Genomic DNA, 24409 nt, shown 5'->3' on the forward strand with positions numbered 1-24409 from the left:
AGGAGATTGCTCCTCCTTCTCCAGCAGAGCATCTGGTGGATTCAAACTGCGTACCTCTGGGGATGCAGTGCAGCTTCTTCCCACTAGGCCACCAGAACCTCCTCAAAAATAATTAAACTCTTTATGCTTGTTTGAGATTGGTTTGCTTTCATTTCCAGTATTATTGTTACTTTAACCCATGATTTATAGAGTGTTTCACTTCCAAACATACAGGGCTTTTCCAGGTAGCTATCCCTTAGTCTACTGATTTCTAATTTAACTGGGTCACTGAACACACATTCAGGTAAAACTGGCTCTTGTGGGTGAAGCCGTGTTTCCCAAAATATGTGCTGTACATGCTAACCTCTGTAACTGTAGTGATAATCCCATTTAGGAAGGGGGTTTCCTTGTTATGTTAGTAAAACGGTATTAGTGTAAAGTGCTTAAGTAAATCTCTTAAAATGAGATTAGGGATGCATGCAGGTAACCAAGGTGCTATGATAGGATAGAAGCTGGACAAGAACATTCTTGCAGAGCCTACAGAGAAAGCCTTCTGCCAGAGCCAGTGGCCCGATTTTCAGATTTCCAGCCTCCTAAACAATGAGTTCTGGTGGCCTAGTGCCAAGAAGCTGCACTGCAATCCCAAAAGCACCCAGTTCGAGGCTACCAGCTGCTCCGTGGGAGGATGGGCAATCTCCTCCCATGTGATTACCTGCTTCTGAAAACCCACCAGCGTGTCAGCTATGGGTCAGTTCTGACTCAGTGGTACACAGCAAACACAACAGCGAACAATGAGAGCTCTGGTGGCCCAGTGGTATGCTGTGCTACTATCCCAAAGGCACATGGTTTGGATCCACCAGCTGCTCCATAGACAAAAAGAGGAGCAATCTCTTTCCGTGTGATTTATTGCCTCTGGAAACCTGCTGGAGAACTGACTGATTCAGTTCTAACTTGACAGTACAAAACAAAACACATTTCTGGTTGTTAAAGCTACTTGTTTATGGTATTTGTTATAAAAGCAAGAGGCGATAAAGTGAGGCTAAGTGACAAAAGGCTTCTATGAACCAGAAATAAACTTTACATGTAAGCTGCAGATATTTCCATGTTTGTGGCAAATATCAGAACATGCTCTTATTCACTTGGCTTACAAAAACAAGTGGGTTAATTGTTCAGGATAAATAACCCAGATCCTTACTTCTCAGTGTCAGACATAATCTGTTATGATCCACATAGTCAAATGCCTTTATCTAGTCAACAATGCACAAATAATTATCCTTCGGTATTCTCTGCTTTTAGCTAAGATACATCTGACATCAACCAGGATACCCCTGGTGGTATGGCCTTTTCTAAAACCAGCTTGAATTTCTGGCAACTCTGTTAAGGTACTCTTCCAGCCATTCTGGATGATTTCCAGCAGTATTTTACTTGTACGTAGTATTAATGATATCGTTCAGTAATTTTCATTTTGCTGGATCACCTTTTTTAGGGAATGGGAACAAATATGGATCTTTCTCAGTCAGTCAGCTGTCTTCTAAATGTATTGTTATAGACTACTGAGCATGTGTAGGGCTGCATCTGTCTGTTGAAACACTTCAGTCTGTACCCCATCAATTGCTGGGGCATTTTTTGCCAATGCCTTCAGTGCAGCTTGAACTGTGGCATCAGAATCTGAAGATGACTCATCGACAATTTGTGTATGCAGATGACACAATTTTGTCTGCTGAAAGCCAAGAGGTTACAGAATGCTTGCTACATGAGATCAAAGACTACAGCTTTCAATAGGGATTACATTTCAACATCAAGACAAAAGTCCTCACCACTGAGCCAACATCATGGTGGATGAAGAGAAGACTGAAGTTGTCAACAATTTCATCTGCTTGGATCCATATCAAAATCCTTGACATCAGCAGTCAAGAAATAGAAAAATACGTTGCACTGAAAAATATGTCAAGAACCTCTATAAGGTTCTAGGAACAATGAAGTTAAAAGATTAAGGTGCATCTGATCCAAGCCACAGTCTTTTCAATTACTTGCTAGGGATGTAAAAGTTGGACAATTAATCAGCATGACAGAAGAATCTATGCTTTTGTTGTGTCCTGCTGGAGAGGAGGACCAAGTATCTCAGCATATTCAGTATCTGAATACCACTGAGCCTCACTTTATTATCTGGTGTTTTTCTAACAAGTATCAGTCAAGGAAAGAATCAAGTGTGTCATTTGGACAACGTGCAACCAGGGTTATCTTTGGAGGTGAAGATGTGAAGCTTCATCTAATTGGGGCATGTGGTCAGGAGGGGCTGATCCCTGGAAAAAGATATTGTACTTGGAAATGTGGAGGATCAGCGAGGAAGATCTTCAAACAGATGTACTGACAGACAGATGTTAAGTATAGGGCAAGGTTCAGATCTGTTAATGAGGGGTGCTGAGTTTTATTAGACAGCACCTCATAAAGCCCTTACTGACTTTTGTGTAAGATTCCTCTTTGTACTTGGCTTTTCTACTTTATGCAAGTATATTTTCAGTGGACTGCTAGTTTACAATTCTACCAACTTTTGTTGTTATGTACCATCCAGTTAGGACCAACTCACAGCTGACCCTCCAGTGGGTTTTTCAGAGCCAGTCAATCAATCATGCGGCAGTTGACAGCCCATCTTTCTCCCATGGAGCAGTTGGTGGATGTACGTGAATGAAATAATGTATCAATACGTAATAGTCCTATTTTCCATTAATAAGCTTTGCCTGAGTGCCTATTTAATATATTTGCTACATGAGTCATTCTTCTCAGCTCATGCTGACTCTGAGAAGAATGGGAATCCCAGAACACTTGATCATGCTAATGCGAAACCTATACTTGGACCAGGAGGCAGTCGTCAGAACAGAGCAAGGGAACACTGCATGGTTCAAAATTGGGAAGGGATGTATCCTATCTCCATACCTTTTCAACCTATATGCAGAACAGATTATCCGGGAAGCTGGGCTCTATGAGGAGAAATGTGGGGTCAAGATTGGTGGAAGATATATCAACAATCTGCGTTATGCAGATGACACAACCCTGCTTGCTGAAACTGAAGAGGACCTGAAGCACCTGCTGCAGAGGGTCAAGGACTGTAGCCTCCAATATGGACTGAGGCTCAATGTCAAGAAGACAAAGATTCTCACCACTGGATCAACTGGCAGCATCAGGATGGATGGTGAAGAGCTTGAGACTGTTCACAGCTTTAGCTTGCTTGGCTCCACAGTCAACACTCTTGGCACCAGGAGCCATGAAATTAAAAGGCGCATTGCCATGGTAAAGTCTGCTGTTAGGGACCTCTCCAAAGTACTGAGGAGCAATGGTGTCTCCCTGGAGACTAAGGTTCATTTGATACAGGCCATGGTCTTCACAATCACTTGTTATGCATCAGAGAGTTGGACAATGACCAAGGAGGATAGAAGGAGAATTGATGCCTTTGAGCTGTGGTGCTGGAGAAGAGTATTGAGAATACCATGGACTGCTAGGAAAACAAACAGATTCATCCTGGAAAGGGTTAAACCGGGTGGCTCCTTGGAGGCAAGGATTCTGAGGCTCCATCTAACATACTCTGGACATGTTGTGAGGAGAGACCGGTCCTTAGAGAGGGACATCATGCTTGGGAGGGTGGAGGGACAGCGCAGGAGGGGAAGGCCCTCTATGAGGTGGATTGATTCAGTGACTGGGATAATCAGGATGGGAGTGTCAGAGACAGTGCGATTGGCACAGGACAGAGCAGAGTTTAGGGCTGTTATACATAGGGTCGCTATGAGTCGCAAGTAACTCGATGGCACATACCAACAACAAACATGAGATTCTTATTCACACACATTCTCTCCCTAACATCTTTTCAAAATTTTTCTTTTCATGTGTCTTACTATAAAAATTCACAAAATAAACCAAGTCGTTTGACTTTTAGCCTATGCAATATAGATTTTATTCATTATATCTCCTTTTAAGAAAAATAAATAGGTGGAGTTAAAAGAATAAGCAGAGAGGAAGAGAAAGAAACTTGTCTAGACATCAGGTGTGGAACTTAGATTGGTTTCTCATTCTTTAAATTTTTTACTGTGATTTAGATGTCATCTCCATGGTTTTATTACGGTTTTCTCTGTCTTAAACATGGTTTTTCACCCCCGCTGCCCAACACAAACAGGGAATACTATAGTATTTCTTATGAATTAAGGTATGAAAATATAATCAGATTGAGGTTCAACTGTTTTTGTTAAGACCTGTAGGTGACCACAAAGAGTACCTGTGAACTTTGTCTTTTTGTGGTCCTAGAAGCCAAAGAATAGTAATATTCTTTTTCTTCATGTTTGTAAATGGTGACAATCTTTTATTCTTGCTTCAATTATCAAGTAGAACATGCTTAGTTAAAAAAAAAAAGCTTCAAGCTCATTAATGGATAGCTCAGATACAAGTTTGCAAAGGAGACTCAGGCTCTTTCTTTTATCAATTTCCTGAATTAAAAAAAAAATAGCTTTCTAATAAGAAATTAGTTCCCTGAAAAGATGAAGGTTTTAACACAGTATCAACTTCTGGATTTAGTTACATTTTGTATGCTTGAATCCGTGCTGTTACTGTTCTTCCTGATAGCCCATCTGTGGCCAATGGAAGGCTCTTTTACTTGGTTCCAGTGTTCAACATTATACTACCATTTGGGTGAAAACTGAAAAGAGAAAGTTCCTTTTTCATTCCCCAATTTGTATGCATTTTGTTTCATCATATTAGCTTTAATTCCCTAAATATATATAAACACACAATCACTTTTCCAATTTCCTCTCTGGGTTCCTGCTTCCATTAATTTTCCTGTCCCACTTTCTGAATTTTGTTTTTGGACAAATGTTGTCCTTTTGGTTGTTATTTTGAACAGTACATTCCTCATGGGTGTTTTCACTTTATAGGCTTGTTAACTGCTTGGCTGAAAGGGGTTTTCTGGGAATAGATTCTGTTCCAGGTGTGAAGAGTGTCCAAAGGGCACAAGTCTTAGACATTTCCCTCTCTCTGATTATTTTTGGGATTTTCAGTTTTATTGTGTATTTTTTTGCCCCCTACTCAGCATTGGACTTTTACTGTGATCCAAGGAGTGACTGGTCCTGGCAGTTGGGCACCATCTAGTTCTTCTGGTCTTCGGCTAATGGGCATCTGTGAGCCTTTGATTTTGTTCACTCTTCTTTGCTCTGGATGGGAAAAATAGTAGATCTTTCACATTTTTTTTTTTTAAGAATAGTAGATCTTTGATGGCTGCTCATGAGCTTCAAGGCCCGAGTCTTTATTCTCTCAGGCAGATCTTTAACACTCCAGTCATTATTCACCAAAGACTTACAACAGTGTCCACAGTTAAGCCAATTGACCTAGATCTCTCCCAAGATTACAGTGTTAAATCCTCAAGCCCAGTGACTTAATCCTCAAGTGTCTAGTTAAGAAACTGGCATAATCTTGCCCCTGTAAGCTCTACTAAGTAGCATGGCATATTAGCACACACAAAAGTATACACATAAGCAGCCTTTGCTAAATCTATATATGCTTTTGGGAGTATTGCATATATCCGCCCACACTTACCCCGTTTACATTATCTATGTATCTCCTTGTAATCTATTAATGTGAATATTTACTGTTGTTGCTTTTACTCTCACCCACCTCCCAGTGTCTTTTTACTTAGTGATGTGCTCATGTGTTCCCTGTGTGTTGCCTCTTTACCCATATTAATGTCTGTTCACTATCTATTTAGGCATTTTTCCTTTCGACCTCTTCCATTCCTGGTAAACATACAAAAAAGTTTTCTCTTTGTGCAAACCTTTTCTTTGCTTTCAGTAACAATGGGTAAAGCATTAGGCTGCTAACCGAAGCATCAACTGGCTGCTGTGCAGGAGATCAGGGAGCCCGTTTCAATTAAACTTTAGCCATGGAAACACGATAGGCAGCTGTACACTGCCTACAGGGTGATAAGAGCCAATTCAATGGGCTCATTAGCAGTGGGTTAGATTTTTTTTTTTTGGGGTGTCTCATATTTTTATTTGTTCTTTTGTAACTGACTTTACTGAGTATAATTGGCTCCAGATTCATGCATGTTGTGGGAGGTCTCATGGATTCATCATTATTATTTTTTTATTTTATTTTTTGTTTGTATACTGTCAAATCGGATCTGACTAGTACAGGAGTAGATTGACCCTCCTTCTTCACCACAGCATCTGGTGGATTTGAACCAAGCACCTCTGGGATTGCAGTGCAGTTTCTTGCCATCAGGCCACCAGAGCTCCCATGATTCATCATTCTCCTTTTAACATTGCAAAGTATTCCACTAAGTGTACGTCTTAAGGTTTTTATCCATTTCTTTGTTAACAGGCACGGAGGTTCCCCCCATCTTTTTGCCTGCATGAATAATGGGATGAACATGGGTACTTCAGCCATGGCTGATTTCTTTAGGTTATATAGCAATGGGAGAAGGATGGGGAATCTCCTCCCGTACGATTTACTGCCTCTGAAAAAATCCCACTGGTGGGTCAGTTAAGGGTTGGTTCAGACTCCACAGTACACAACATTCCTAGCAGTAGGGTTTCTGGATCGCATGGTATTTCTAACATTTTAAGGATGTTTCATAGCCCTTTCAACAGTGGTTGCACTATTTTGCAATTTCTTCAACAATATTATAGTCACCACAAACCATTGCTAAGATTTGTGTGGTTTGCTTTTTAAAATCATTGCTAGGTAAAGGTGATATCTATTTTCTGCTATTTGCTTTTAATGGTCAATGATCATGTCTTCAGGTATTTGTTGGGTTGCCTGAAAGTCTTTGGTATCTAGTCACGCTGTTTGCCCATTTAAGTGGATCATCTTATTACTGAAGTGTTTTACAGTTTTCCGTAAGTATTATGGATTAATTCCTTGTCAGATGTTATTGCCAAAAATGTTTTCTGAGTTAGGCTTTTAGTTTTTGGGTTATTTTAAAAGTGTTTTAATGCACAGAAGTCTTTCATTTTTTTGAGATCCAATTCTTCTAGTGAATCTTCTGTTGTGTGATAGCATACACTATGAACTAGAACCCTTTTCTTCTATAAACCTTATTGATCTATATTTAACTCTCTGATTCAACTTGAGTATTTTCTAGATAATGGGAGGTATAGATCTGGTTTAGGAACAGATACCTAGTTTTATCAGCAGCACCTGTTAGACTTTTCTTTCCCGTTTGATGGATTCTGGCCCTTTTTTGAAGATTAGCTGTCCGTATGTGAAGGGATTCAGTTCTGGGTTTTCAATTCTGATCCACAGATGTGGCTGTTGTTTCACATTGTTCTTACTATGGTGTACAGTATCCTGAGTTCCTTTGTGCAGCCATCAGCACTACTTCCAGAACTTTTTTAATTTTCAAATTAAATCTTACAGTTATTTACTCTTTTATTCCTTTTTTTAAATTTTTTTTCCCTCTCACTAACTCTTGACAACCTTTCACTGAATGTTTTCAAGGGTCATGAATATTGTAGCATCTCAGTATTTCCATTCCTGAGTAAGATGGAATGTGGCTGAATATAAAAAAGATGGTATCATATATAATTTTTTTTTGTATATCCACTTAGCCAATGGGCATTTGAGTTGTTTCCATGTTTCGGCCACTACGAATAATATTTCTATGTTTTCAAGTCTCTTGAGTGTAGCATTCCACTTAAAGTAGAATTAATGGGTTCAATAACAATTTTATGTGTAACTCTTTTCATAACCTTCAAAGTGCAGTGGTTAAACCATTTTATATTCTGAGCAGTAATAGCTATTTTTCCACATCCTCACCAACATCAGTCTTTTTCACCTCCCTGGTAACAGCTATTCTACTGGTTTCAGACCTCAGTCTCTATTCTTATTCTTGTTTTTTAGTACCTTCAAAGTCCTTAATTAAACGATGCTGAACTCCAAATGTTGCTACCATGGTTGTTGATTGCAGATCCGAGCAAAATGAAATCTTTGACAACTTTTCCATCTATCATGATGCTATCTACTAGTTAGTTGTGAGGACTTCTGTTATCCTGATAGAATCCACACTAAAGGCTGTAGTCCTTGATGTCTATTTAGAGACTGAGGTGTGTCTGACTTAAGCTACGGTTATTTTCAATTGCTTCATATTAATTTTAAATTGGGCCATGAATAAGAAGACTAAAGAACATGTCTTTGAATTGTGGTGTTACCAAATAATCCATGAACTGTCAAAAGAGCAAATCTGTCTTGGAGGAAATGCAACCAGTGTACCCCTTTCTGGGCAAGGATGATGAAATGTCTTCTCACAAACGTTGGGCATATTGCTAATTAGGGAGGCACCAGTCCAAGGAAAAAGTCATCAGGCTGGGAGAAGCAGAGATCAGTGAAGAGGAAGGCCTTCAGTGAGGTGACAGACACAGTGTGTGTGGTGATGGGTTTGAGCATGGCGAGCAGAGGTGATAAGGATCGTGCAAGATTCCAATCTATTGTTCACTGGATCACAAAGAAGACCATGACACCTAACGAGTGGGTAGGAAATGTTAGCTGGATTTGGTTTTGACTTGAACCTCCTCAAGGACCAATGAGCATCTTTGCATGTGTGTATTTGGTTATTTGGAGGTGGTTAGGTGCTGAGCTGCTGAGAATGTGGACCACACCAAATGGTCCACAGAAAAAGCATGGAGCATCCTTCTGTCATTAACAGCCTCAGAAACCAATGGAGGGTTGCCCTGAGTCAGAAACACAACGGCAACGGATTTGGTTTTTTTGGGTACTGACTACTTGGGGATCATTTCTGGAGTGATGTCTCCATCCCTTCTTCCCTGGCCCCTACACTCCATTCTTTCATTTTACTTTGTTTTTAGGATTCTCTCCTATATCTCTTAACCATTTCCTTTCCTATAGAATCTTCCAAAGCTGTGCTTTATTCTGAAAAATCTGTTGAGGCATACCTTCCTGTGCACTGATTCTATTTCATTTGCTCTGAAGTTCATTTATTATGGTTTTAATTCAATGACCATTTTTGTTTTTCTGTATTATTGAACCAGATAGGAATGGCACAGGATGCTCCTCCTTCTCCAGCAGAACATCTGGTGGATTCAAACCATGCACCTCTGGAATTGCAGCACAGCCTCCTGCCATTAGGCCACCAGAGTCCCTCAATGACCTATTTTTAAACTCAACTAGAGAAACATTTTTAATGAAAAAAAATTTTTTTTTAAATTTTGTGTGAGTGTACCGTCAGATCAGATCTGACTGGTACAGGAGGAGACTGTCCCTCCTTCTCCAGCAGAGTATCTGGTGGATTAAAAATATTTAAAAAAAAACTCTACTTGGGTTCCATTCCCAATCAACTGATCAATTTTAAGTCTGTTTTCTCATATTTTGAATCTAATTTTTGTGTCTTTAAAGATTAAAAAAAAAAATAGAGCTACTTACTGTCTGAAGTACTTCTGGATTTGGTTTGTTGCCTACTCCATCTGCTGGCCTCACTCCTGAAAGCTTCCTTCCTCCCTCCCAACTTTTATGATTTCTCTGGGAATTGTTTCATATTTCTTCAATGTTTTATTCGAGGTCAGATTTGAAGGTAGATTCCTTGGTAACTGACGCATTTGTCTCTGCTTGGAGCCAAAGAGCATTTACCATCTTGGGAACACTGTAAACTAAACGCTTAACTGAAGATTGTTCCGTCTACCAAGGCAGAATTGATACAGGCTTCACATCCGTGACTCTTGAACTTTGGGGTTTTTTTTGGCCCCTGCAATCAATGCTGAGATCTGAGGAAAGCACATTTTTTTTTGTCCTTTTCAGGACAAAAGAAAAGGCACATGGGTTTATTTTTGGTTTACATTTATATTGAGGTTAAAGCCTTTTTAAGGTGGGTCAGTTTAATGTGTGTTTCATATATTCTCATCTTGGCGAGGGGGTATATGGTGTATCTTGTCCTCCAAGTTATAAACGAGAATTTAAGCTGAATGAAATAATTAACTTGGAAATGCCGTCAAGGTAAAAGCTAGATTGAAGGCTGTCTACTTACTTGTCCCTTGACATTTAACTTTTTGTTGTTTTATGTGCTGCTGAGCTGGAACTGACTCACAGCTCACCTTCTTGTGGGATTTCAGAGGCTGTAACATGAAGAGATAGGCCATCTTTCTCCTGTGAAGCAGATGCGGGATTCATCTGCCTTTAGGTTGTTAACCCTAGGCTACAAGAGTTAATTTCTTATTTTTTCCAACAATGAAGTGACTCACTTAAAAGACCAATTTTTAAATCCAGCATTGTAACTTGTTTTTTTAAAAAATAAACCAACCTTACTAGTGGAGTAAGTCTACCATATTGTTAAGACAGAAGTTCCAATACCTCATCTCTACGGTAGTCAAAAGGACTGTGGTGACACTGGAATTACAGGTTATGAAAATAAAGGCTTTAAACCCTAATTCTGTCACTAGCTGATTTTTTATAAACATATACCACTTCAAAATCAATCTCCAAGATTTTTTATGACCATGCCATTCTATAATGAAATAGAGGCAAACATTTTCATTCACAATTGAAGGTATTTTATAGGACTAGCCCTACATAAGTTTTAATCATAAAGTTGGTTCAAAGCATCATGAAAAATTGTTTTCAAGAAACATGATGTTGACTTATGCTAATATATATTATAAAGCAGTAATTTTTTAAAACTGTGAAAACAGACACACCAAAACATTCACTGATAATTTCTCCATGTAGAATTCAGTGTCATTGATTACAATTTCATGTTGTTTAACTATTTACTGTTCTTTTCCAAATTATTTGACCATAATCATCATGCATAATTGTTTATCTGGATTTCATTTTTCTGTATGGCAGAGTAATATTCCAGTGTGTGTATAGACACTATATATTTGTGTATCCATTCACCTTTTGAGACGTATTTTGGTTTTTTCCTTTGGGCTACTGTGAAAACTGTAATGAACATTGGTGTACAGTTTTCTATTTGTGCTTCCCATTTCACTTATTCTGGCCTTTTATGTAGATTTGGAATTACTGGGTTAGGTGGTGTAGTGGTTTAAGAAATTATGCTGCAATCCCAATGGCACAAAGTTCAAATCCACCAGCCACTCTGAGGGAGAAGGATGAACAATCTCCTATGTGATATATTATCTCTGAAAACTCACTTGAGGGTCAGTTATGGGCTGGTTCTGACTCAGTGATTACCCTACCACCACCACAGTAGGGAGCTCTTATGGCTTAATGATAGAGTTGTGCTGTCAACCCAAAGGCATGTGGTTTGAATCCACCAGCAGATCCAAGGAAGATAGGCAATCTCCTCTCATGTGATTTTTTTCTGCCTCTGAAAACCTGCTGGAGGGTAAACTGAGTTGGTCCCAACATGATGGTACACTGATTACAACAACAATGGCAGTCCTATGTTAAATTTTTGAGGAACTACTGAACTGTTTCACAGAGCAGTTAATATCACTTTATACTCTCACCAGCAATGAAGTGAGGTTTCTGGTCTCGTTCATAACCTTGATAATACTTGTTGTCCAACTTTTTTATCACTATGATCCCAGCTATATAATAAAATGGTTATGTCATGTGGTTTTGATTTACATTTGCCAAATGGACAGTGACACCAAGAATCTTTTTTTGTGTTTGTCAGACCTTTGACTATCCCTTTATGAATGTTGAAGAGCTTTTCTCATTTTTTAATTGGGTTATTTTCTTGTGTTAACTTCTAAATGGAGGAACAGGTTTTGTTTGGACAACTGTTTTCTGGCCTAGAAACTGTTCAACTGACAATGGCTGTCTGGATAATAATAGCTATTTTTTTAAAAAACAAAACCCAAACCTTGTGATTTGCGTGAAAGTTAACGATTTGTTTTTCAATCATTCACACACTATTTAAAACACTAATGAAATTAAAAGACAAATTGCATCGGCAAAGTTTGATGTCAGAGACCTCTCCAAAGTACTGAAGAGCAATGATGTCAGTCTGGTAAGGTGAGCCCGATCCAGGCCATTGTATTTGCAATTACTTGCTATGCATCAGAGAGCTGGACAATGACTAGGGATGACAAAAGAATTGATGCCTTTGAGTTGTGGTGCTGGAGAAGAGTATTGACTATACCATGGATTGCTAGGAGAACAAGGTTTGTCCTAGAGAGGGTGAGACCAGGCTGCTCCTTGGAGGCAAGGATTCTAAAGCTTCATCTGACTTTGGACATGTTGCAAGCCAGGACCAATCCTTGGAGAGGGACGTCATGCTTGGGAGGGTGGAGGGACAGCGCAAGAGAGGAAGACCCTCGAAGAGATGGACTGATTCAGTTGACTGGGGTAAAGGAGGCAGGTGTGTCAGAGACACCGGCACAGGACAGAGCAGTGTCGTTATGAGTCACAGGCAACTTAATGGCACAATACAACAATGAATATACCTACAACGTCTAAACATTCATTTACTCTGTGTTGCCTTTTCCTTCACCTATTTTAGTGTTTACTGTCTAATTTTTTACTCCTCTCTCCCTCCCCTGTAATCACACTAAAAGGACCCCCCCCCCCCCCCTGTGTAAACCTTTCTTTGGCTTTCTGTATCAGTTGTCTTACACAGTATTTGTCCTTTTGTGACTTTTTCACTCAGCATGATGCCCTTCAGACTCGTCCATATTTATGTAGTCTTTCAGAGACGACTCCTTGTTTTTCAATATACCATGTGAACAATGGTACTATGTGAACGTACCACCGTTTATCCACCCATTCACTGACAGGCACATAGGTTGCTAAGCTCTCTCTGCTACTGTGAACAATGCTGCAGTACACAAAGCTGTGACTTATCTGTTGATATCTAATATATACCTAGCAGTGGGATTGCTGGATCAAATGGTATTTCAATTTTCCACTTTTTACGAAAAAAGCCAAACTACTTTCCATAGTGGCAGCTTCATTCTACATCCCCATGAGTAATGTATGAGAGTCTCAATCTCTACACATCCTTGCCAACATCAATGATTTACTGTTTTAATTGAATTTTGTTACTATTGTGCTGGGATGAGATGCCTTGTTTTGTTTTGTTTTGCAAAAGAAGCTTTTATATCCTGATCTAGAGTAAATTTATAAAGACCAAAACTGAATTTCTAATTACGTTTTTGAGAAAGTATGTCTTTCACTTATAAAGGCATGTTTATGGTGAACTTGGAAAAAAAACTGTATAAAACACAAATATCTTAAATTTTTTTATTATCTCTCCACCCCCCCGAATACATCTTATACAATGATAGCATTCTCTAGACAATGTCTGTCTCTTGCACAATAAAATCGTAGAACTCTATTCATATTTGTATATAACTATCTTATTTTAAAACTGCATGGCTGCATTCTAGTCTTTGAATGGGTAAACCACAATTATTTTACCAGCCTTCCACTGTATTTTCAATCTTTTCTCATTAAATTAAAACCCCACTGTTATAAAACATATTTCTACTCATATTGTTTCCTATTTATGGATAAATACATGCACGGTAATCCTTAATATGAATTATGAGTCAAAAAGTCGGTTCATTGATAATCTTGACAGATATATTCAACTATAAAGGATACAACCCTTTACAATTCCACAATACTTGGTTCTCAAATGTAGCAACTATTAACTCAGAAGAATTTCTGATTTAAAACAAATGACACTTATGTCTGTTTTAATGCCAATATGTACTACACACAGTGTTGTAGTGTACCTGGTATTATCATTCAGATGTTAACTGGCATGATGATACAGTATTCAAATCAAATCCATATAGCAAATTAATAATGAACATTTAAAAGAAACTTTTTTCTATTTGTGACACAGACCATATGTTTTATGTTTATTTTGGTGCCAGTGTTTTCATTTGCAGAAGCTCTGAGTATACATACACACATTTTTAACTGGCTTTTCATTCACTTAAATTTCTCCCCTCCCTCCCCCTTCATTCTCTCATACGTCCTGTATCAACTTGTAAGTTAACAATACTCATGTCTCATAACCTCATCTTCTCAGAATTCAAATGCGATGTTCCTTATTTGTCCATTCTCTTCTTGTTCTTCCCGCCTCTCGTTGTCTCCACTGAGCCACATTCCTCTTGATTTTGTAATAGAAGTTCTTTATGGCATTTCCCTTGGTGACTGAGTTAATCCACTCAGCATAATATTCTTTAGATTCATCCATGTAGTACCCTGTTTGAGATCTTCTCGGTTTTTTCAATACTGCATAATATTCCATTGTGTGGATGTACTAGTTTCTCTATTCATTTGTTTATAGATGGACACCTAGACTTTGCTTTTGTGAACAATGCTGCAATAAACACGGATGTGCACATATCTATCTGTGTCTTATCTGTTTTCTTCGGGGTGGATTCCTACTAGTGGAATAGCTGGGTCAAATGGTATTTGTAGTTTCAGTCTTCTTAGAAAGCACCAAACTTGCTTCCATAGCAGTTGTACTATTTTACAGTCCCACCAGCAATGTATGAGGGTTCAAATGCTCGTCAGCATTTATTATTTGTTTTCTGTTGCACTTGGCTATTGTTGCTGTGGCCATGCGCACATTTTTTAAAAAAACAAAAAATCTCTTTGCTGTTGAACATACGGCAGATATATATGGAACCAACTCATAGTTTATTAACCAGTGGGTTTTCAGAAGGTATAAACTGCACAGGAGGAGCATGCAGAGAAGCTGGTGGATTTGAACTACTTGCCTTTGGGTTGGCAGTGCAACTCTCTACCCACTAGGCCACCAAGCTCCCTGTATAGGTATGTATATACAGACATTCTATGACAAGAGAAATTAATCCCTTGGCATACAAGTCACTTTAACCTTAAGATGTTATTTCCTCAGCCTGAGTTCTTAATTCTGTATCTTTTCATGGCTCTTAGCATCTGTGATAACCACTCTAGCTAGAAAAGAAATTTTTCCATGATTTTATTTGTTTACATATAAACGTCATTCTTTTGCAATTTATTCTAGGGGTCATTTTGAGAACACTTTATTTTTCAGCACTGACTTGATGTCACCTTTGTTATTTACAGAATTTTCCTATTATTTTTGTCCATTTCTAGACTTTCTATTTTAACAGATTCATATCTACGCTCTGGCATAAGTTAGGGTTTATAATGTATTGCTTCTGCAGACTTGTTATGGTTGTTAGATGCTGTCCACTCGACTATAACTCATACTGACCCATAAACAATGGATTTGGACCTTGCCGTATCCTGTGCCATCCTCACCATCTGATATACTTAGCCCACTGTTATAGTTACCTTAGTGATCCATCTTGTTGAAGCTCTTCCTCTCTTTTGCTGACCCTCCACCTTCCAAGCATGATCCCCCTTTTCCAAGGTCTGGCCCCTTCTAACAACACATCCAAGTACGTGAGACGAAGTTTCATTATCTTTGCCTCCAAGACCAATACCCTCTTATTTCATGCCTTTTCTAAATCTTCCTTACTCTTCTTGCTTCTTCTCCACACTAACTTTGTTAAAATATATGCCTTTTCATTTATTCAAATATCTTTTTAGAAAGAATACCTCTTGATCAAGTGAATGATATGTTCAAACATCACTGTTTAATAGAATGTGCCAATTATCAGTTGACAGCTCCAAATTCACCCTTTTGTACCTGCTGGTGACAATGGAATGGATTCTCTATGCATTTCACCTTTCCCCAAAATACAAGGTTAAATGTAAGGTTCTTCAGGCATAAGCACTACAGGGTAACCATTGCTGGTGCTGGTGGACTTCTTTTCTTGCATGAACCATTGGTCATGTTCTTATGTGGAGGTGCCTGCCTTGCACCCAGATTCTCTGTAATCTCACAGCCCACACCCCAGTGACCACCTTGCCTCCTGACAGAGACACTACACCTAAGCCCGCACGCCCATAAAGGTACACCCATAAAGGTACCCTGACACCTGGATGTTTGTCTCCTGTGGCTCTCTTTAAGTGAATGCGGCACACTACCCACCTTACCACTTAGGTGACAATCTGACAATCTGTGATGACTGTTACTTCCTTCTGTGTACATGACTTCTCATTTGCACCCAGAAAGCTGCTGCTTTCAGTTTTACATCAGCTGTAACCCCAGCCACCCAGTCAATGGGCTGAAACCACGACTTATCCAAATCTAAACTGCCACATGGGAGAGAAGGACCCCTTTTCAAGCTTGTCCTTCCCTTGACAAATTCAGTCCTCAGACACCTTTCAGAATTTTCTTTACATCTTTCTTTCCCTCACAGTTTAATATTTCTATTAACCTCTGGACTTATTATTGTGCTGTTATTGTTACTGAGTCAGAAACTGCTCATAGTTGATCCTCCAGTGGGTTTTCAGATGCTGTACACTGCACAGGAGGAGAATGACCATCTTTCTCCTGCAGAGCAGTGAGCAGATTCAGAGTGCATGCCTCTGGGTTGGCAGTACAGTTCTTTACCCACCAGGCCATAAGAGCATCTTGATATCTAATGTAAGATAGTAACTCTAAGAGCCTACAAAACCCCCCTCAAACTGCCTACCAATGAGTTGATCCCAACTCCTAGAGCCCTTCATCTTGGGGTCCATCTTCCTCTCTCAAAGTCACTGGTATACTATATCTGCTGGAGACACACAGTCTTTTTTGTTAGCAGGTCAATATACTAAAGCCCTATTAAGGTTACTACTGAATACCCTTGACCTTCACCTTTACATGATGCATTAAGAAAACTTCCCAAAGAATAGTTTCAAGGAAATCAACTAATTTTCAAAAAGTGGTATGTCTAAGTAGTGGTCTGAATGCTCATATAGGTTTTTCCATTACCACATATTCTACTGGAACAGCTCTTCATATGGATATGAAGGAATAACCATACAGATATAAAGGACTATCCACGCTGAATTCTACTTTGGTAAGGCATTACATCACTACTCTTTCCAAGCAATCTGTTGGTGATTAACCCTATCTAGGACTTACTGCCCATCTGACATAGAGTCACGCTGAGATGTGTGGCTTTTGAAGAAATGAAGCAATTGGTATTTGGTTTTCTAATTATAGCAGTTTTGTGCAATGGGATTGAAAGAGTGACGTTTTCTTGTTCGTGCCCTATACCATAAAAGGACAAAGATACTATACAAAAAAGAAAAAAAGGGGGGGGGAAGCTTCAAGTGCTAAAAATTCCTAGTTGAATGCAAAATTTCCTTCCCCCCAGGTTGTTCTTAAATTCTCACTGAGAAATCAAGAATAAGAAGAAGAAGAAGAAGAAAAAAGCAGAATTCAATAGCTGATCTTTTAAAAAATGTAATTGAAATATTTACTGGGACCGTCAAGTATTTCAAGATAAAAGTGTTTCTAGTCTACAGATAAAAGTTAAAATGACTTCTTTGGTTAAGGTGTACACTCTTATCAGCTCATAATGAAATTTTTAAGTCAATTACTATAGATTTACATCTTATAAAACATTATAATTTCTTCTTGTTAACAATAACAAAAATTTAAAAAGTTTTTTAAAAAACCCAAAACAAACGAAAAAAAGAGTAACAAAAATTTTGTTGAGCAGCCATACCAGGTGATCTGTAGCCATATTTTTCTGCCACATTAAATATAACAGCAATCATGCTATTTTAAGTAAATGAATGAATTTATTTCTGATTTTTCCACATGCCTCTTACTTACTTCTTAAATCATATTAACAGTTACTTTATGTATGTATACACACTTACTGAAATAATGTTATCACACTCTTCAATTTATCATTTTAGCCATGATTTATATTACTTTAAGACTAGCATTACGTTGACTTAATTCATTAATTATACAAATGAAATATGTATTACTTACACATTTTTAACACTTTAGGTCTTAGAAATGTACCTTAAAAAGATGTGCTCCAAATTCCATTTGATAACCAATATAAAATAAAAATACATTAAAGAAAAAATAAAGTGCAAAAGAGCAAGGATGTCACTTTTGGGGTGGGGAAGATGTGTTCCTAACTTATTAATGCTTTGTATGTAAAATCTGTCTTTAAAATGAAAATTAAGACATTAGTTTGAAATGGAAAATAAACTTTTGAAAATAGATTTTTCTTTTCCTCTCTCAGAAAGAAAGAATGATCCCATTATCATTCTTCAAAGAGAGTGGGAAAAGTAAAGACCAAATTTACATGAAAAGAAAAGAGATCCCCATAAACTAAGCTCTGCTGAAGAAGCAAAGCAAAGCAAAGCAGGGGGACTCTCACTTCCTGATCTCAAAACCTACTATATGGTCATGGAAATCGAAGCAGCCTGGCACTACTACAGCAAGAGATGCACAGATAACAGAATACAAGTGAGAACTCAAACATAAAATCCACCCACCTAGAGCAGCTGGTTTAGGACTGAGAGACAAAATATGAAATGGGGGAATAAGACTGCCTCTTTAAGGAAACTGGGTAACTATTTGCAGAAAATGGAAACAAGATCCATACCTCACACCATATACACACACTAATGCAAGATGATATCAAGGATCTAGACATAAAACCTAAAACTACAAAGATCATCAAAGAAAAAAAAAACCAGATGCAAACTTAGGAGTTTTAATCTATGGAATAAACAATCTAGTAAACACAACTGAATGTGTACAATTAGGAGAGGATAAATGAGGTCACCTGAAAATGAAATCTTTGTACATGCATCAAAAGACTTTTCTAAGAGTAAAAAGAGATCCTACAGACTGAGAAGGACGGAGGATAGCAGAAGAGAGGAAGACCCTGGATGAAATGAGTTGACACAGTGATTGGGATAACAGGGGTATGCAGGTGTGTCAGAGAAGGTGAGACTGGTTGAGAACTATTGTGCATAGGGTCGTGATGAGTTGCAGACAATTTGATAGTATGTACCACCACGACCACAGACTGGGAGAACACACTTGGCAATGACATATTTGAGAAGGGACTTAATTCTAAAATGTACAGGAAACTCTGGCATTTCAACAGGAAAAAAGACAATTCAATTATAAAATGGGCAGAAGATATGGAAGGACACTTTACCAAAGAAGACATTCAAGTGGTCAACAAACACATAAGGAAATCATTAGCTCATAATTATAAAATCAGCCACAAAATTAGTTCACATAATCATTAGCTATCAGAGAAATGCAAAATCAAAACAACAGTAAGACATCATCATCTCACTCAGTAACAATAACAAAATTCAGTAAGACAGTTAACAGCACATGCTTGCTAGGGTGTAGAGAGACTGGAACTCCCACACACTGCTCATAGGGATATAAAATGGTGCAACCACTACGGAAAGCTGTTAGGTGATTCCTTACGAGGTTGGAAATAGAAATACCCTTTGATTTAGCAATCCCACCACTACATATATATCCTAAAGAAGCTAAGAGTTTTGCAACACAAACAGATATATGCACTCCCATGTTCATGCAGAATTATAACACCACCAGAGATGGAAACCACCCATGTGACCATCAACTGATGAGTTAATAATGAAAACTATGGTACATTCACATAATGGACTACTATGTAACACTGAATAACAAAAGAATTCAAGAAAACATTGCAACAATTCATCTAGAGGATGATATGCTGAGTCAAATAAGTCAATGACAAAATGACAACGACTGTATATGACCACTATTATAAAAGGCTAAAGAAGGGTACATACATAAAAAGAATCATCATTAGATGGTTACTGAGGATGGAGAAGGAGAAAGAATAAAAATTAGTAGCCAAATAATAGACACATTAATATGGATGCAGGGAAAGACAAGAAACAAAAAGGAAAAAAATTATTAGTGCAATATCATTACAGTAAGGAAAGACACAGAGAGGTATAATAGGATTAGTGGAAATCAAAGTTAAAGACTGGAAATGAGGTAAATGTGATTACACTGTGACAACTGAAACTTACAGAACAAAATGTGTACAAATGGTGGAAAAATTAATGTGCTTTGTAAATCTTCAATCAAATCACATTAAAAAATGGTTATTAAAAATAAAGTTAAGAATGATTTGGCAGAGGGGCTGGATAAATACAGCCTTACCCAGAAAAGCTTATGGCAAGTATTTGTCATAAATGTAATGTACTAAAACCTTTAACTCTGTATTTAAGATGATAAAGTATTTGCCAAAAAATACAGACAAAAAATGTGTTGAGATTCTTGCTTTTTTTCCAACCTCTTATACTATATAAAATTCCATATGGTACCTCTAAGTGAAAGAGGAACATACATATTCATAGGCAGTTGGCATTTTTTGGTACAACTTTTTGGACATGTCTCAGATACAGCCATCATGACTGTCATCAATGCTTGGGTGAAAGTAAGCTCTCCAAGTCAAATGCTCTCCAAGTGTTTTGCTTTCACAAAAATTAAATAAATCCTTAAATTGAATCAGATGATAGGCCATTCTGTGACTTTTTTGTTAGCACATAACTTTTTAAAAAGTTGACAGATCTGAATGAGATTACTCTTTCCATTCTCCAACACTAATAATTATAATGTTAAAACATAAATGTTAATTACAGAAACAAATACATTATATCAAGATAACAGAAGGAGCACTAGGCTGCACCTTCTCCAAGATATATCTGGTTTGTTCTTTTCCCTTTTTTTTTCTTATGGAGAAAGTGGAACATTAGTCACCATCATCATCATTAAATAGTTATTGCATTATTAAAGATCCATATATAAATACGTATTTTTAAATTTACTCTTTTTTACTGATGCATTGCAATTGCTCTGTATTTTACCATATTATGTAGAAAATACTGAAATAAAGATCTATTTCTATTTTTTATCAACTGGAATGTCAAGTAATCTTAAATTTTGGTAAGTTTTTATTAACATAAGCTTCTGAGCATCAAAAAGATTATGCTTGCTCAGGGTTACATAAGGCTTCATCTGCGAATGAGTAATTAAGGTATAAAAACATGTTTTTAAAAAAGTTTATGTTTTTATATAGGGAATCTGTACAAGGGGTATATAACTGAAAAATTGGAATGATTCCACATAGTCTGGTAATCAGTTTTTTCTTTCTATTTTACTTTGTAATCTTCACTAATTCTGTAAGTGTTGGCAATTCCTTATCATTAAAAAAATGAAAATGGAATTTTTAATGGGGATAAAATACACTATATAATGTGGATCTGGCTTCTGGATCCTTTCTAGATCTAACTGGAGAATATTTGGAATTTAGGTACCGGAGTTAGGTAAAATCTGTGCTTGACCAGAAAAGTGTGCTACAAGTGGACCTCTGATCTACCACAGGTTTCTTTACCACTGAGCTTCATCGTCCTTGCCTACTGATGAGGATGACAACTGAACTTACCTTACAATGTTGCTGGAGGATGAGCTGAGATTATGTATGCAAAGAGTTTGCACAATACCTGGAGCACAATGAGTGCAATAAAAATTGAAAAAGCATTATCCTTATACATAAGTCACTGGCCATATAGTCCTTTTGAATGCATGGGTCTTAAAATATGGTCCTTAAACATTTGGCCATAGTATTTTCCGTAAAAGCAAAATTAGGTTGTATTTGAAAAGGAGCTCACCTTTTAGGTCGAGGGAGGCCCATGGGGGTAAGGTTAGGGTCTGGCTTAGGAATAGTTTTCCGGATGCGAATCTGTGACACTTTCTTTGGCCTCTTCTCTGGCTCTGCCTATTTTTGAGGGTTAAGAAGGAGGATTTCCAAGTTATAAGAAATTTTAAATATGCACAATCTCTCTCTCTTTTTTTTTTTAACACTGAAGGTACCACTTAACACATTATGTAGAATATGGTAATGCTCCCCAGTCTCTGGCCTACAGTGTTTTCAGAAACTGCTGTGTTACATGCAGTTAAGTATGACTGATAGGGACCCTATAAACAATAGACCTGAACCCTGACCTATTTTGTGACACCCTCATCATCTGATATGCTTGAAGCCCACTGTTTCTGTCACTATGTCAATCCATCTCGTTGGAAGGTCTTTCTCTCTTGCTCCTCCACTTTTCCAAGTATGATTATCCCACTCCAAAGAATAGCCTCTCCTAGCAAAATGCCCAAAGTATGACAGATCAAGCTTTGTCATCCTTGCCTCCAAGGAACACTCGGGCTGCACTTCCAAGACATATCTGTTTGTTCGTTTCCTTTAAATATTTAAAACAGAATTGTCCACTCAGTTCCGATACTGAAGTTATCAATATGAAAATCTACAACTATTAAAAGAGCCGATGTTATAAAACTGAAAGACATAATCACTCAGCAAATGATGCATGAAACAGCTCTATGGTTTAATTCTTTGCACATCATTAAAAGCGCTCTTCAAGGGGAAAAAAATGTCAAACACAACATAAATGAAAGCCAACGTATCCTTTCATGGCCAAGTAGAAATTCTCCTTGCTTGGCAATCACCAGTACTCAGCTGACACTAAAGCCAGCATCTAAGATACTGAAGGGCTATCACGGACATCACCAGTGCCACTGTCACATTACTCCACAAGCATTGTGTAGTTACCTCTTTTTGTTCTGAAGAGCTGCTCTGTGGTCGAGGGCACACTGCTGTCACCCCATCCAGCTCATCAAAAACAGGAACCTGGAATTCGGAGGCTGAAAGCAGGAACTTGCCAACAGGGGTTTCTGTTATCAAGCAAGACTTTGGTACCAAGGCAGAGAATGGAGGCTCTAGCCTAGTACCATGGAGAGAAAAACAAGGAATATGAGAGGTGTCCACTCGCTGCGCTTAGCACATTTGATGTCTTTATATCCCAACTAAGCCTAAAGACTTTCCCCTTCTTCAGAAATGGCATCTCCAATCCATTCGATGTCTATTAGCTTCTGAAGACAGCTTGGGTTTGCATATATAAAAAAACAGGAAGAATTTCCATCTACTCATTTCACTGATAAAGAATAATACATTAAGAACTGAGTTTGTTGGATAAAAAAGAAATGTCATGAACCGAACAAATACTGCTCAGAGGAGATCAATTTCACTCAGTGAATGGAGTTGGCTAAATGATCAAGACCCAAAGTGACTTCTGAACAATAAATTTGCTGAGGATTCTGACTATTTTACAAAACGGATCACATATCTGTATTGTCAGTTGTATGATTACGTTCACATAACAGAGCTGTTTCTCTGAGAGCTGGGTATGAGGTTCTGCAGGACGACGGGAGGGCAGAGTCATGTCATCCCTGACCCACACCTTCTGCTTTCTCTGTCAAACATCAACACCTGGTTAGCTCTTGTGTGCCAGGCACTTGCAGGAAGCCTAGCCTTCTCTGACAGCCTCGAGTACTCCTTGCAAATTCTGTACCTGGAAGTGGCACATGGTGTTAACTGAGGTGTAGCAAAAGAACAAAAGTGACAGATGGCAGCAGAGGAACTGCAGGAAAGATTTAAATGCCATCATGGGGACTGGGCACATGATAATGATCTGCTGTTGTTAGGTGTGTCGAGGTGAGCACGACTCCTCACAACACTTTGAACAATGGATCTGAACTTTGCCCTACCCTGTGCCAGATCATCTCTGACACACTTGGACTCACTGCTGCAGTCACTGTGTCAATTCACCTTGTTGAAGGTCCCCTCTCTTTTGATGACTCTCCACCTTTCCCGGCACGATGTCCTTCTCCAAAGACTAGCCCCTCCTAACAACATGTGCCAAGCGTGTGAGGTGCAGCTTTGTTATCCTCCCCTCTCAGGAGTGCCCTGGTTGCACTTTTTCCAGGACATAGTTAGCTTGTTCTCTTGGCAGTCTGACTTACCTCGAAAGAGGACACTTCCTAGTCATGAGCATGACGTGCCTGCCAATGGAATGGAAGCAGGCTAACAGGGAGATTGTTTTTGGATTAAAACAGGAAGGAGGTACAGAGAAAAATGAAGAGAGGACCATAAGAAAAAGGAAGGAAATAGGAATGATTTTGCACCTTTCCCTTGTAATTAAGTTGATGAATACGTCTATCAGAAATTTTTTTTAAATTTTAATAATTTCAATGAACATTTACAGAGATTTTGGATTTCCATTCATTCATTGCTGCACTTCAACAATTTTTAAAAATGTTTTAAATATAAAATATCTTACTCAGCTGAAAATTATTCAAAATCATTTGGAACAATATGTCAACAGATGTACAGGCTGGATATAGAAGAGGTCGTGGTACTATGGATATTCTAGCTAATGTTAGATGGATCTTGGCAGAAAGCAAAGACTACCAGAAGAATGTCTCTCTGTGCTTCATTGACTATGCAAAGGCTTTTGACTGTGAGATCACAACAAGCTGTGGCTGACTCTGAGAAGAACGGAAATCCCAGAACATTTGATTGTGCTAATGGGAAACCTATACTTGGACTAAGAGGCAGTTGTCAGAACAGAGCAAGGAGACACTACATGGTTCAAAATCAAGAAGGGGGTCCGTCAGGGATGTATTCTGTCTCCATACCTTTTCAATCTGTATGCAGAACAGATCATCTGAGACTCTGGG

At 38.3% G+C, this 24409-nt stretch overlaps 1 protein-coding gene across 1 annotated transcript in view; it reads right to left on the bottom strand.

Annotated features, from left to right (window-relative positions):
- Positions 1-24409, bottom strand: part of PRR14L (proline rich 14-like) — a 79381-nt gene that overhangs the window by 2116 nt on the left and 52856 nt on the right. The window contains exons 6-8 of the mRNA XM_006894889.1: positions 23202-23259; positions 22443-22614; positions 21499-21605 (exon numbers count right to left, since the gene is read on the bottom strand). Coding sequence (XP_006894951.1) covers positions 21499-21605; positions 22443-22614; positions 23202-23259 — 337 coding nt within the window. The remainder of the gene's footprint in view (positions 1-21498; positions 21606-22442; positions 22615-23201; positions 23260-24409) is intronic.

The sequence above is a fragment of the Elephantulus edwardii genome, unplaced genomic scaffold, assembly GCF_000299155.1.
Source record: "Elephantulus edwardii isolate Elephantulus edwardi_28Jun2011 unplaced genomic scaffold, EleEdw1.0 scaffold00151, whole genome shotgun sequence".
In the NCBI taxonomy this organism is placed as follows: domain Eukaryota; kingdom Metazoa; phylum Chordata; class Mammalia; order Macroscelidea; family Macroscelididae; genus Elephantulus; species Elephantulus edwardii.